Source organism: Gordionus sp. m RMFG-2023, chromosome 1 (genome assembly GCF_954871325.1).
Source record: "Gordionus sp. m RMFG-2023 chromosome 1, tfGorSpeb1-WG-v2, whole genome shotgun sequence".
Classification (NCBI taxonomy): domain Eukaryota; kingdom Metazoa; phylum Nematomorpha; class Gordioida; order Chordodea; family Parachordodidae; genus Gordionus; species Gordionus sp. m RMFG-2023.
The window spans coordinates 46,088,290-46,100,006 of NC_088775.1; the positions used below are offsets into that span (position 1 = coordinate 46,088,290).

General features: G+C 29.3%; 1 protein-coding gene and 1 long non-coding RNA gene across 2 annotated transcripts; both read left to right on the forward strand.

The window, feature by feature from the left end:
* The first annotated feature begins 4,150 nt into the window (after nucleotides 1–4,150).
* Nucleotides 4,151–4,942, forward strand: LOC135926309 (DNA ligase 1-like). Its single transcript, XM_065462138.1, has one exon. It carries the CDS (start codon nucleotides 4,151–4,153, stop codon nucleotides 4,940–4,942), a length of 792 nt encoding a protein of 263 aa, XP_065318210.1.
* A 5,725-nt stretch (nucleotides 4,943–10,667) lies between these two features.
* On the forward strand, nucleotides 10,668–11,069 carry LOC135922206 (uncharacterized). The gene is made up of 4 exons (XR_010570783.1): nucleotides 10,668–10,742; nucleotides 10,780–10,839; nucleotides 10,886–10,965; nucleotides 11,012–11,069. It is a non-coding gene; the product is annotated as an uncharacterized LOC135922206 (long non-coding RNA).
* Nucleotides 11,070–11,717: the final 648 nt, after the last annotated feature.

Sequence of the window (11,717 nt, forward strand, 5' to 3'; positions counted from 1 at the left end):
AGGCAAACCACCATTATCACCTGCTTATAAACTAGTAGGATATAACCATATCAAAATCGATGCATTGGGTAAATGTTTAGTGGAAGTCGAAGTAAAAAATATTTCAAAATTTTTACCTATTTGTGTAGTTAAGGGTGAGAATTCCCTTATTTTTGGAATGCCTTTTCTTAAAGAATTTGATATAAAACTTCCTGAAGAAGTTCGTATTAATAATATAAATATGAAAGATTCCAGTTTAAATACTATAGTTTCAAAATTTCTGCAAGTTTTTAAAAATAATTAGGACAAATAAAATTACAGGAAGCTGTCATCAAGATACAACCAAATACAGTGCCAATTGCGCTGCCATCTAGAAGAATTCAATTTTCGTAGCGTCGAATCGTTTAAACTGAGTTGGACAGACTTTCGTTATCGAGAAGGTGGATCTAACAAAGACTCCAATTATTTGGGATATACCAACGGTTAATATTTTAAAGAAATCCGGTGCCGTGCGGATATGCGGAAATTTTCGTTTAACAATCAACAAATATTTAGCGATAGATAACGCTTTACTACCAACTTTCGTCGACCTGACAAATAGGATCGCGGATGGTAAATTATTTTCAACGATAGATTTAAGAGATGCATTTTTACAATTCGGAGTTAGTCCAGAATGCGAATCATGTCGGTTATTACCGATACCAAAGAATTCCTTTTGGGTTGACTAGCGCTCCGATAATATTTCAACGCTTTATGCAAAATCTATTAAAGGGAATTCCTATGGTTAGTGTATTTTTAGACGATGTAATTATTGCAGGCGAGAATAATTTTGATCATATAGTTAATCTAGAAGAAGTATTAAGAAGATTTGATAAGTTATTTAGGTCATGTTATTTATGAATATGGAATTCACCCGACCCAAAGATTAATGTAAAAAATTGTAAAACACCGTCTAATGTTAAAGAATTACGTTTGTTTTTGAGAATAGTAAATTATCATGAATCGTTTATTAAAAATTTACATTTTATTTGTGCGCCTTTACACCGACTAACGAATAAAAATGTGTGTTGGTTTTGGTCAGCTAAAGAAGATGAAATATTTAATAGAGTAAAAAAAAATATTATCAAAAGAAGATACAATAATTCCTTATTCAGCCGATATTCCTGTCGTGATTTCTTGTGACGCTTCCGAAGATGGTCTATGAGCTGTTATTGCGCACCGATTTCTTACTGGCCAGGAGAAACCGATTGCTTACGTCGAGGACACTTTCGGCGACTGAAAAGAATTACGCCACCATTGATCGGGAGGCTTCGGCGATCATGTTCGCTATCGAGAAGTTTCATCAATATATTTATGGAAGACATTTTATTTTGGTTACAGATTATAAACCTTTAAAATATATCTTAGGTGATAAAAGAGACCTAAATAAAATAACAAATAACCGTTTAATACGCTGAGCGACGAAGCTTTTAAATTACGACTATGAGATAATTAATAGGCCGGGTAATCAAAACAGATGCGCCGACGCTCTGTCCCGTTTGGGGGTAGAAAGAGAAAAAATTAATGAAGTTAAAAAAAAATTTGAAAATGAAATTAGAGAAGTAAAGATCAATTTAATAGAAGATTTATCGTTCACTCGAAGTAAAGTTATAAGTGAAACGATCAATGATATAAATCTAAAAGAGATCATTAAATTAATAAAAAATCATTGGCATATTGATAATATGAATAATTATTCGGAAAGTTTAAAAAAATTCATCTTAATTAAAGATAATATTTCTTTCAAAGAAGGGCTATTATTTTATAATGATAGAATTATTATTCCTGATAACCTAAAAAAAGAGGTTTTGAATGTTATCCATCAAACATCCTGGGATAGTGGGGATGAAATCTTTATGCAGATACTATGTCTTCTGGACGAATCTTGATCGAGACGTTGAAGAATTTGTCAAAAACTGCAAGAGTTGTCAGGAAGGAAGACCGGGAGCCAGAGAAGTACCGTTATACAATTGGAATATTCCTACCCGACCTTGGGAACGAATACACATTGATTTGACAGGCCGTGTTTGGAAAGTACTGGTTAATTTGCGTAGACGCTTTTACCAAATGAGGTGAAGTTGCAATTTTAACACATATTAATTCGACGAGTGTAATAAATAATCTGCGTAATTATTTCACTAGATTTGGTTTACCTCGTTACATTGTCTCAGATAACGAAACTCAGTTTACTGGATCTGAATTCAAAACGTTTCTTTTTAAAAATAATATAACACATTTTAGATCGGACCCTTATAGCTCCAAATCGAATGGCTTGGCTGAGCGTTATATACGTACGATAAAGACATGTTTCTTTGCTGGAAAGAGAAGTGGGACTCCGGACCAGTTGAATTTAGCGAATGTTTTAATTACACACCGAAATACTCCAAATGCAACTAGAGGTAAATCCCCTGCAGAAATGATGTTTGGAAGGAAGCTCAGGACGACGTTAGATCAAATAAATTATCTACGAGAGAAAGGACTGTAAACGCGTTATGGAAACAAAAAAGATTATAGTGATAGGAACGTTGGCCCCGTGAATTTGAAGAGAAGCAAAAGATTTGGGTAAAAAACGAAAGGACTGCGGGATGACACGAAGGGACAGTGGTTCAACGGAAAAGTGCGATATTGTATGATGTTGAGTCTGAGGGTATTGTAAAAAAACAAGCATGCCGACAAACTGAGGAAGCTCATCTACAAGCTAAGGAAACACCCATAACAATGACTGAGGATTTGGACATTGCAGAACATAATGGAAATACAACTCTAGAAAAAAGAGTTTCGAAACCCCCATTACGTTATTATGATGAATTTAATTTATAGTGGGGAGAACTGTAATGTATTTAAATAAATTGATTTTTATATTTGCTTTATAATTTATTACAATTTAGAAAAATAGAAAAACATTTTATTATATGAAATAAATCACTTTATATTATTGTTCTGAATACATTTCAAAAATAGCGAATATAATAAAATAGAAATATAAAACCATTTGCTTTTCTAACTTTTAGGTTATAATGGTTCTGTCTGGCTATAAAAAAAAATATCCAAAAGGAAGAAATTTTTTTTTTTTGAAACTAAAAAATTTCTATTTTATAAAAATTTCGATTTTTATAACTATAATAAAGAGATAGGAGATTCAAATTTAACACTTTTGAAAAATATTAAATTTTTTAACCGGAAGGTGGGAAAGGGAGCTCAGTCTCTTTTCAAAATTTGAAAGAGGGCTAAATTTATATAAAAAATATTGAGGGTAACCGATATACACCCCCTGATCAAGAAGGAACTTAGGAGTCAATATTAGGTCACAATCTACAAAATAAAAAATATTAATTTAAATCTTCATTTTAATTATTTCTTAATCATTTATAGATATATAAACATTACTGTTCTAGGTATATATATATTATTATTATTGTTATTAATATAAAAGAAAATAATATTGATTTTTTTTAAATGTATTAATATATTTTTTTTATTGATTGATTGTTAGGTTTTAGTTTTTGAAAAATAAAAGATTTTTAAGTATAATCTCAAAAGTGTTCTAGATTTTTAAGTATAATCTCAAAAGTGGTGCCTCCAATTAAAAGATTGTATTTAAAAAAAAATTAATCCGGAAGACCAATGACTACCATTACGAAACAGGCCAGAAAATTATAAAAAGAAAAAAGGAAATTCGTTAAAAAAAGGTAAAATTTGATTTTTTTTTTGGAAATTTTATGTATTATTGTGTATTAATAATTTTCGGAATAATTTCGGTATTGTATATTTTATCATTTAAGACAGTGAAAATTTTTTTGATAAAATTATTGATAAGTTTATTATAGAGTTAAAGAATTTTAGATTTGAAAATTAAGAATTTAAAGTAAAAATAATTTTAAGAAAATGCTAAATCGCAAAAATATTAAGACCAACAATTATTTTGAGGTCAAAAATGTTGAGCCTTTAAGAATGTATTTTGGAATATTAGTGGTTTTTATATTATGGGTTATAATATATTTTTGGTATAAGAAAAGAAATGGAAATAAAGATATAAATCGAGTAAGAGTGTTAGAGCAAGTGGAAATGGAGAAAAATAAAAAAAATTTAAGAATTTAAGAGGAATATTGAAAATTTATTTATTGAAATATATATGGTAAAAAATGGAAATGATAAAAAGGAAATATTAAAAACAGATATCGTCAGAGATTCTGAAAAAAATGTATGTGAAATTGATATTAATAAAACAGATTTCGTTAGAGAGTCTGAAAAAAGAGAAAATGGAAAAATTGGAGAAAATGAAAAAAAAGAGGAAAAGGAAATTAAAAAAATGGAACATAAAAAAAAGGAGGTTAATATTGAAGAAATGAGAAGAGAAATGAGGGAGGAATGGGAAAGTGAAAGGAAGGAAATAGAGAAAAAAGAAATGGAAGAAAGGAAGAAAATGGAAAAATTGGAGTTGATTAAAAAGGAAAAAGAGATGTTGAGAACAGAAATGACAGAAATGAAAATTAAAATAGAAGAATTGGAAAAGAAAAATGAAGGAAAAGGAGTGTATGGGAATGATGAAAGGGAAAATAAAAAGTGTTATAATTGTGGGAAGTTTGGACATATCAGTAGGGGTTGTAATGAAAGGAGAAATCCAAATATGTTAACCATAATTTGTAAAAGGTGTGGGAATAAAGGGCATAAAACTGAGGAGTGTTATGTTCCGGCGTACAAATTGTTGAATAAAAATCAAAAGGCTTGTGGAAATTGTGGAAATTTTTGTCATGGTCATGATAAGTGTTTTAACAATCAACAAGAAAATTCTAAAGCATTTCCGGCGGTAGAATATATAAAAAAAGGGGGAAAAAATATCTATGAAAAAAGGAATGTCGAAGATGTAACATGTTTCAAATGTCGTAACATTGGGCATTATGCGAGAGATTGTCCCGTCACATGACTATATGGTGGACAGGAATCCATATGTGGGGTTATAACATCGGAAAACCCATTGGACAAGGGAAAAACTTTATTATTAGGAAATGTATTAAATATTGAAAATAATTTGGAAATCGAAGAATGGAAAAATTGTAATAAATTAGTGGTTAAAAATAAAGGGAATGAGTGGCGGGCAAATATACAAATTTGTATTATACCAGATTTGGTGAAAAAAGATATTAATTATGATGAATGTTCGAGGGTGAAAATTAATGTGGGAAACAAGGAAATTGTAATGTTATTAGATACGGGGGCAACTATATCGGTAATGGGGTATAAGGAATTTTCAAATTTATGGCCGAATGAGCAATTAATAAATGATAAAATGATAATTAAACAGTTAAATGGAACTGTAATTTCGTTTTGGGGAAGGTGAATTTACCAGTGTTAGTTAAAGGGGTAGTACAATTTTTGGATTTGTGGATAATAAAAGAAGAGGTTGGTGCGATTTTGGGATGGAATTGGATATCTAAATTTGGATTAGAAAATAAATTTTTGAATATATTTCAAGGGAAAATGGATGATAAAAGCATTGAAAAGTTAGAAACATCCGTAAAGGAGGTGGATATTAAAAATTCGGAAAATGAATTGGTGGAAAATGAAATTTTGGAGAATAGTAAAATGGAGAATATGGAAAATGATAATCAGGAAGTTGTGATAATGAAATAAATGTAATTTCGGAAATTGGAATATTAAAAATCGAGGAAATTAAAAATTCGAGAAAAGATTTTGAGGAAATTCAGAGAAATGAAATAATTATAAATGGAAAAATGGATCAGGAGGAGCCTGATCGTGTGAATAATGAACAAGCTATAATATATGATTCTGGGTAAAATGTTAATTTGGATATTGATGATATTTTTGTGGATGTAGAGATGGATAATATTTTGGAAACAAGTGATGAAAATTTTAATTTTGAGGTAGACAAAAAGTTGATTTCAAGGGAATCGGGATTGGAGGATAGTTATATGAGTGGTGATGGAATTTACAAAGATTCGAATTTAGAGAGAGAAAAATTGTCTGTAGCACAAAATTTTCTGGTGAAATTGGTTAGAAAAAAAATAGAAAATGAAAGTAAAGAAGATTTAGTGGTGTTAAGGAAGGCAATGGTTAATTTGAAGGAAAAATATAAAGAAATAATTTTTGATGAAAGATTGGGACGTTTAGTAGATTATGAAGTAGATATACGTTTGAAAGAAGGGTTTATTCCACAATATTGTGCTGTTAGGAGGGTACCGTTTGAATGGAGAGCAGAAATGGAAAAAGAATTGGAAAAAGAATTGGATAATTGGTTAAGAGATAGAATAATTTGTCCCATTGGATACAGTGAATGGGCAACTCCATTAGTTCCGGTAAGGAAAGCTAATGGTAATTTAAGGATTTGTGCGGATTTTAGAGTAACTTTAAATCCATGGGTTGTGGAAGTAAAGTATCCGTTGCCGAGAATTGAAGAAATTTTAGCGAATTTAAAGGGGGCGAAGTATTTTTCAAAAATAGATTTTTCATGTGCGTATTTGCAGTTACCTATGAAAGAATCTACGAGGAAATTGTTAACCATAACGACGTAAGGATTGTTTACATTTTGTATATTGCCATTTGGATTAAGTATTTCGGCACCAATTTTTCAGAGGACAATGGCTGCGGTTTTTCAAGGGTTAGAAGGTGTTTTTTATTATATGGATGATGTATTGATTACAGGAATAACGGTAGAACAACATAATAGAAGGTTGGAAGAGGTTTTTGAACGAATAAAAGTTAAAGAATTGCTTGCGAGTAGTGAAAAAAGTGTTATGGGAGTTACCGAAGTTGTATATTTGGGACATAAGATAAATGGAATAGAGGTAAAACCGTTGGATAAAAATTTGATAAGTATTGCTATATGAGAAAGCCGGTGAATAAGGCTGAAATTCAATCGTTTATGGGAATGGTAAATTATTACCATAGATTTATTGAAGATTTTGCAAAGGTAGCAGCTCCCTTATATGAGTTATTACGGAAAAATGTATCTTTTGAGTGGAAAGATGAACAAGTGGCGTTTGAGTGGTTAAAATTACAAACTAGCAAGGAGCCTATTTTAGTATGTTTTAACAGCGAATTGGAGGTTATTTTGGCGGTAGATGCCTCGAATAAAGGTGTTGAAGGAGCTTTATTGCATGTGATAGAAGGTTTAGAAAGACCGGTAATATTTTTTTCGAGGGTATCAGAGAGGTGGAAACCAGATATTCGGTGATAGAACAAGAAGCTTTGGCAGTTATTTTTGGATTGACAAAATGCAGAGAATATTTGATAGGGAGGAAATTTGTAGTGTATACAGATCATAAACCCTTAATACATCTTTTCAAAAAAGATAATAAGCAGTTAATGATGTCGCCTCGGTTGCAAAGGTGGTTACTGCTGGTGGGAAGTTTTGATTTGGAGTTGAAGTATAGGCAGGGAAAAGAGAATCATTTTCCGGACATTATGTCTAGATTAGAAATCATTGATGAGAAACAAGAGGTGAAAATTGATGAAGAAAATGGAGAGGAAGCTCTTATCAGGATGTTAACTAAAGTGTTAAAGGGTAGTCCTACCAAATGGGAGGATATTCAGAGATATACTATGAAGGATGAAGAATTGAATTTGGTAAAATTGTAGATTACTGGGAAAAAACCATGGAGTGATCAGGGAAGGAAATTTAAAAATGTGGAAGCGGAATTAATTATAGTAGATAAATGTATTATGAGAGGAAATAGAGCGATCATTCCTCGTAATTTAAGAGGAAAATCTTTAGATATTTTACATGCGGGTCATCAAGGAATTACGAAAATGAAACAATGGGGACGGGAATACATATGGTGGCCAGGTATGAATGAAGAAATTGATAAATTAGGGGAAAATTGTGAGGTTTGTAATGCCTGTGCCAATATGCCCCCTAAAGATAAAAATAGTAGTTGGCCGAAAACTAAAGAACCTTGGGAAAGAATTCATTTGGACTTTTTCGAGTGGGAAGGGAAAAAATTTGTTTTAATGGTGGATTCTTTTTCGAAGTGGATAGAATTCGTGGAGGTACATGGGTTATCCACGGGAATTGTAATAAAATTTTGTAAAAAAATATTTTCGAGATTTGGGATACCGAAAGTTATGGTATCGGATGGAGGTCCAGCATTTATTAGTACACGATTTAAAAATTTTTGTATCAAATTAAATGTAAATCATATAGTTGCACCACCGTACCATTCTAGTTTGAATGGACAAGCGGAAAGGATGGTGACGATTGTTAAAAGTTGGTTAATGAAAACTAAAGATAACCGAAGTGAAATATGGGTATTGCAGTTGTATTATAATAATGCTAAAGGAAAGATGGTAAATCGCCTACGGAAAAATTGTTAGATCGAAAAATAAATATGTTTTTGGATATGTTGAAACCTGGGGAAATTGTGAAGATACAGGAGAAGGAAAATCAGGTGAAATATATAGTGAATCAATTGGGGTTAGAATGTATGGAAAAGGAAAAAAATGGGAAAAAGGCGCTGTGATAGAATTTGGGGAATAAATTATGTTCAGTAGTAATGGAAAATAAAAGTGTAGAAATGATACACTGTGATCAATTAAGAAAGAGGGGGAAATAAAGTGGGATAGAATAAAAAATATATATAGAATTTAGAAATATAGAATAGAATAAAAGGTTATATATATAATTTAAATATTTTAAACCATTTTAATTATTAAATTAATTGGAACAGGAATATCTTAGTCGATTTCGATTATTAAAATATTTGTTCGGGTCATTTCGAATTATGATTATTAAAATATTTGTTCGGTTCATTTCGAGTTGTGATTATTAAAATATTTGTTCGGGTCATTTCGAGTTATGATTATTAAAATATTTGTTCGGTTCATTTCGAGTTGTGATTATTAAAATATTTGTTCGGTTCATTTCGAGTTATGATTATTAAAATATTTGTTTAAGGATTATAAAAAAAAACTGAGATATAGTTTGATATATATGTATATGTATAATTGAATAGATGAGATACATATAACTGAATATGTTGATAATTCGTTTGGTTTAACAAAAATGTATATTGCAGGTCATCTTTTGTTTTATTAAATATTTGTTCTTAAGTGAAGTGAAGCATATCGTGGTTAGTAGTTTTTTTTTGTGTTAAAAAAAACAGTTGAGAGATAAAAGTAAAAGTTGAAGAGGGGAATTATTTTATAGTAATGTAAATTGTGTTAACTTTTTAAATTGATAGAATGTTGAGATAAGAAATCAATTTATTTGGTAGAAAGATACTCATTTATATTTAACGTAAAAGTTATTAATTTTATTATTAAGTGAAACATATGTACCGAGAAATTAAAGAGTTGATAAGAAAAAGGAGAAATTTAAACAACTTATGAATTATTATTAAAAAAGTGAAATTTATGCAGCAAGAGATAAAAAGTTGATTTAAAGAGGTTTGGAAAGTATATTTTTTGAAATAAATAATGATGGTGGTGAGTGGATTAAAAAATGTTATTTGTTTATCAAATTAATTGTTTATTGTGAAAATAATAATTAAATATAAGTTGGAATAAATAAGAAAAGTTAATGATGTTTAGTAAATAATTTTATTAATAAAATTCGGAAAATTTGTTGAAAAATTTATTGATAATAGGAGTGACCATGAACACGTATTACGTTAACTTAAAATCTAGTATCCTGCAGATCAATGAAGCGCAAGCAGGAACTGCTTTAGCCTGTGCATGGACAGAACTGGCAAATAGGAAGGAGGAACTTGTGAGAAATGGTCAGCCACCAAACCAATCAACGATAAATGTGCAACCATCCTTTCATAGATCAAGGAGAGTGTTCAGCAATTGTTCAACAGACCTATATTCCGTTTAACTTGTTTTGCCTGTGGAACAGATGGACACAAAGCAGCTAACTGTCCCAGCAATACTTATGTTATCAATAATAATGATAATAACCAAAATAAAGTCAATGATTAGAATTTTGCTCGTGCTAACACAATTCTGGATCGTTCTAATGTAATCCTGCCTAAGCAAGTACTCATGAATCAGAAGAATTTTGGAGTGCGTAAGACACTTATGAAAAAACCAGCATTGCAAAGGAAAAGACCCGTCAATTTTTCTACTAAAATGAACGTAGCTGAAGAAGTGCAACAATAATTCGCAGAGATGGGTATAAATGAAGTTAATGAATAAAGAGGAACAATATATATTATAAAATGTAATATTTTTATATATATATATATATATATTTAGTAACCTGAGAACGCCTCTTAAAAATAAGGGAGGTGTTCTAGGTATATGTTTATTATTATTATTGTTATTAATTTAAAAGAAAATAATATTGATTTTTTTTAAATGTATTAATATATTTTTTTTATTGATTGATTGTTAGGTTTTAGTTTTTGAAAAATAAAAAATTTTTAAGTATACAAAAGTAGATTTTTAAGTATAATCTCAAAAATTACAAAAGTAAGTGTCGTTGGAAAAAATACGGTGGCAAAAAAATTAAAAACAATTTCAGTTTTGGAAATTATAAAAAAAGAAAAAATCCTCCCGATTATAAAAATTTCCTATACTTCTTCTACAGAGCCTTATTCAGATTCTGCATCATTTTTTTATAAATGCGAAAAAACAACATTTGATATTATGTCCCTTCACTACCTGTCAAAATTTTGTCATTGTTTGTGGCAGAAACCTCTAAAGCTATAATTTTACGTGTTTATTAAAAAATGTATAAATATTTTAAAACTATTCCATTGCATATGGTATCTATTTTTTAGAAATTTATAATGTTTATTTTAGGATTATGAAGGACAATTGCTAGCTGAAAAAATATACCAATCTATCATAATTATATTTGGGGTAAATATATAAAATTTTAGGTAACCCATTTTATTTTAGGTTTTAGGTTTTCTTCTGGGTTATTATTTCCAGTTGTTTTCTTATACGGTATATTTATTGGGAATAGGCATTTTGATATCTTCTTTAGTAAATATATCTAATATGGTTGTTATTTATACTTATGTTAAAATAGATGGTTATACCAGCATGGCCTATTTATAGACAAAAACCTTTAAAGTGGCAAAAACTTAAGGATAATTAATATTTTTATATAACATTTATATTTATTTAAAAGATTGTTATCAATATAGCATTTGAAATTAATAAAAAATGAAGTTATATTATATGAATAGGATTTTAAACAATTTTTAAGCTTATGAATACTTTTTATTGCCATATAAAACCAAAATTGTATAATAATAATTCTTCCAAATTAAACTTTGTGTTTCTACCAGACTTATTCTTATGTTGGCAATTGAAGCAAATTTTTATCTCAAAGCAAAATATTATTTTAAAGTATATGTATACAAAAATCTAATTACTTTTTTCTTTTCATCATTTCTTTTTACTCACATACATAATAGATTTTTTGATCTGAATCTGTTAGGCTTGGTGGTAACCAAAAAATTCTAATTTAAACATTGTTAAATAATTGATTTGCTATTTTTTTTTGATAAAAAAATGATTGATTATTTATGCTCTAAATTAATAAATGATGCTTTAAATTAATAAATTAAATGCCTATTTTTTAGGTTACAAATTTTTAAAATTTCCAAACTCCATATAAAATATCAGATTTAAGAGATTACTGAAACAAATTATTTTAGATTAATTTCTCTATCTTCATTTTATATCCTGACCTACTATATTCTCAAAGTGAGTTGGAAGAATTTCAATTT

Coding starts and splice junctions, on each gene's coding strand:
- LOC135926309 (XM_065462138.1), top strand. CDS start 4,151: ATGGTAAAAAATGGAAATGATAAAAAGGAAATATTAAAAACAGATATC.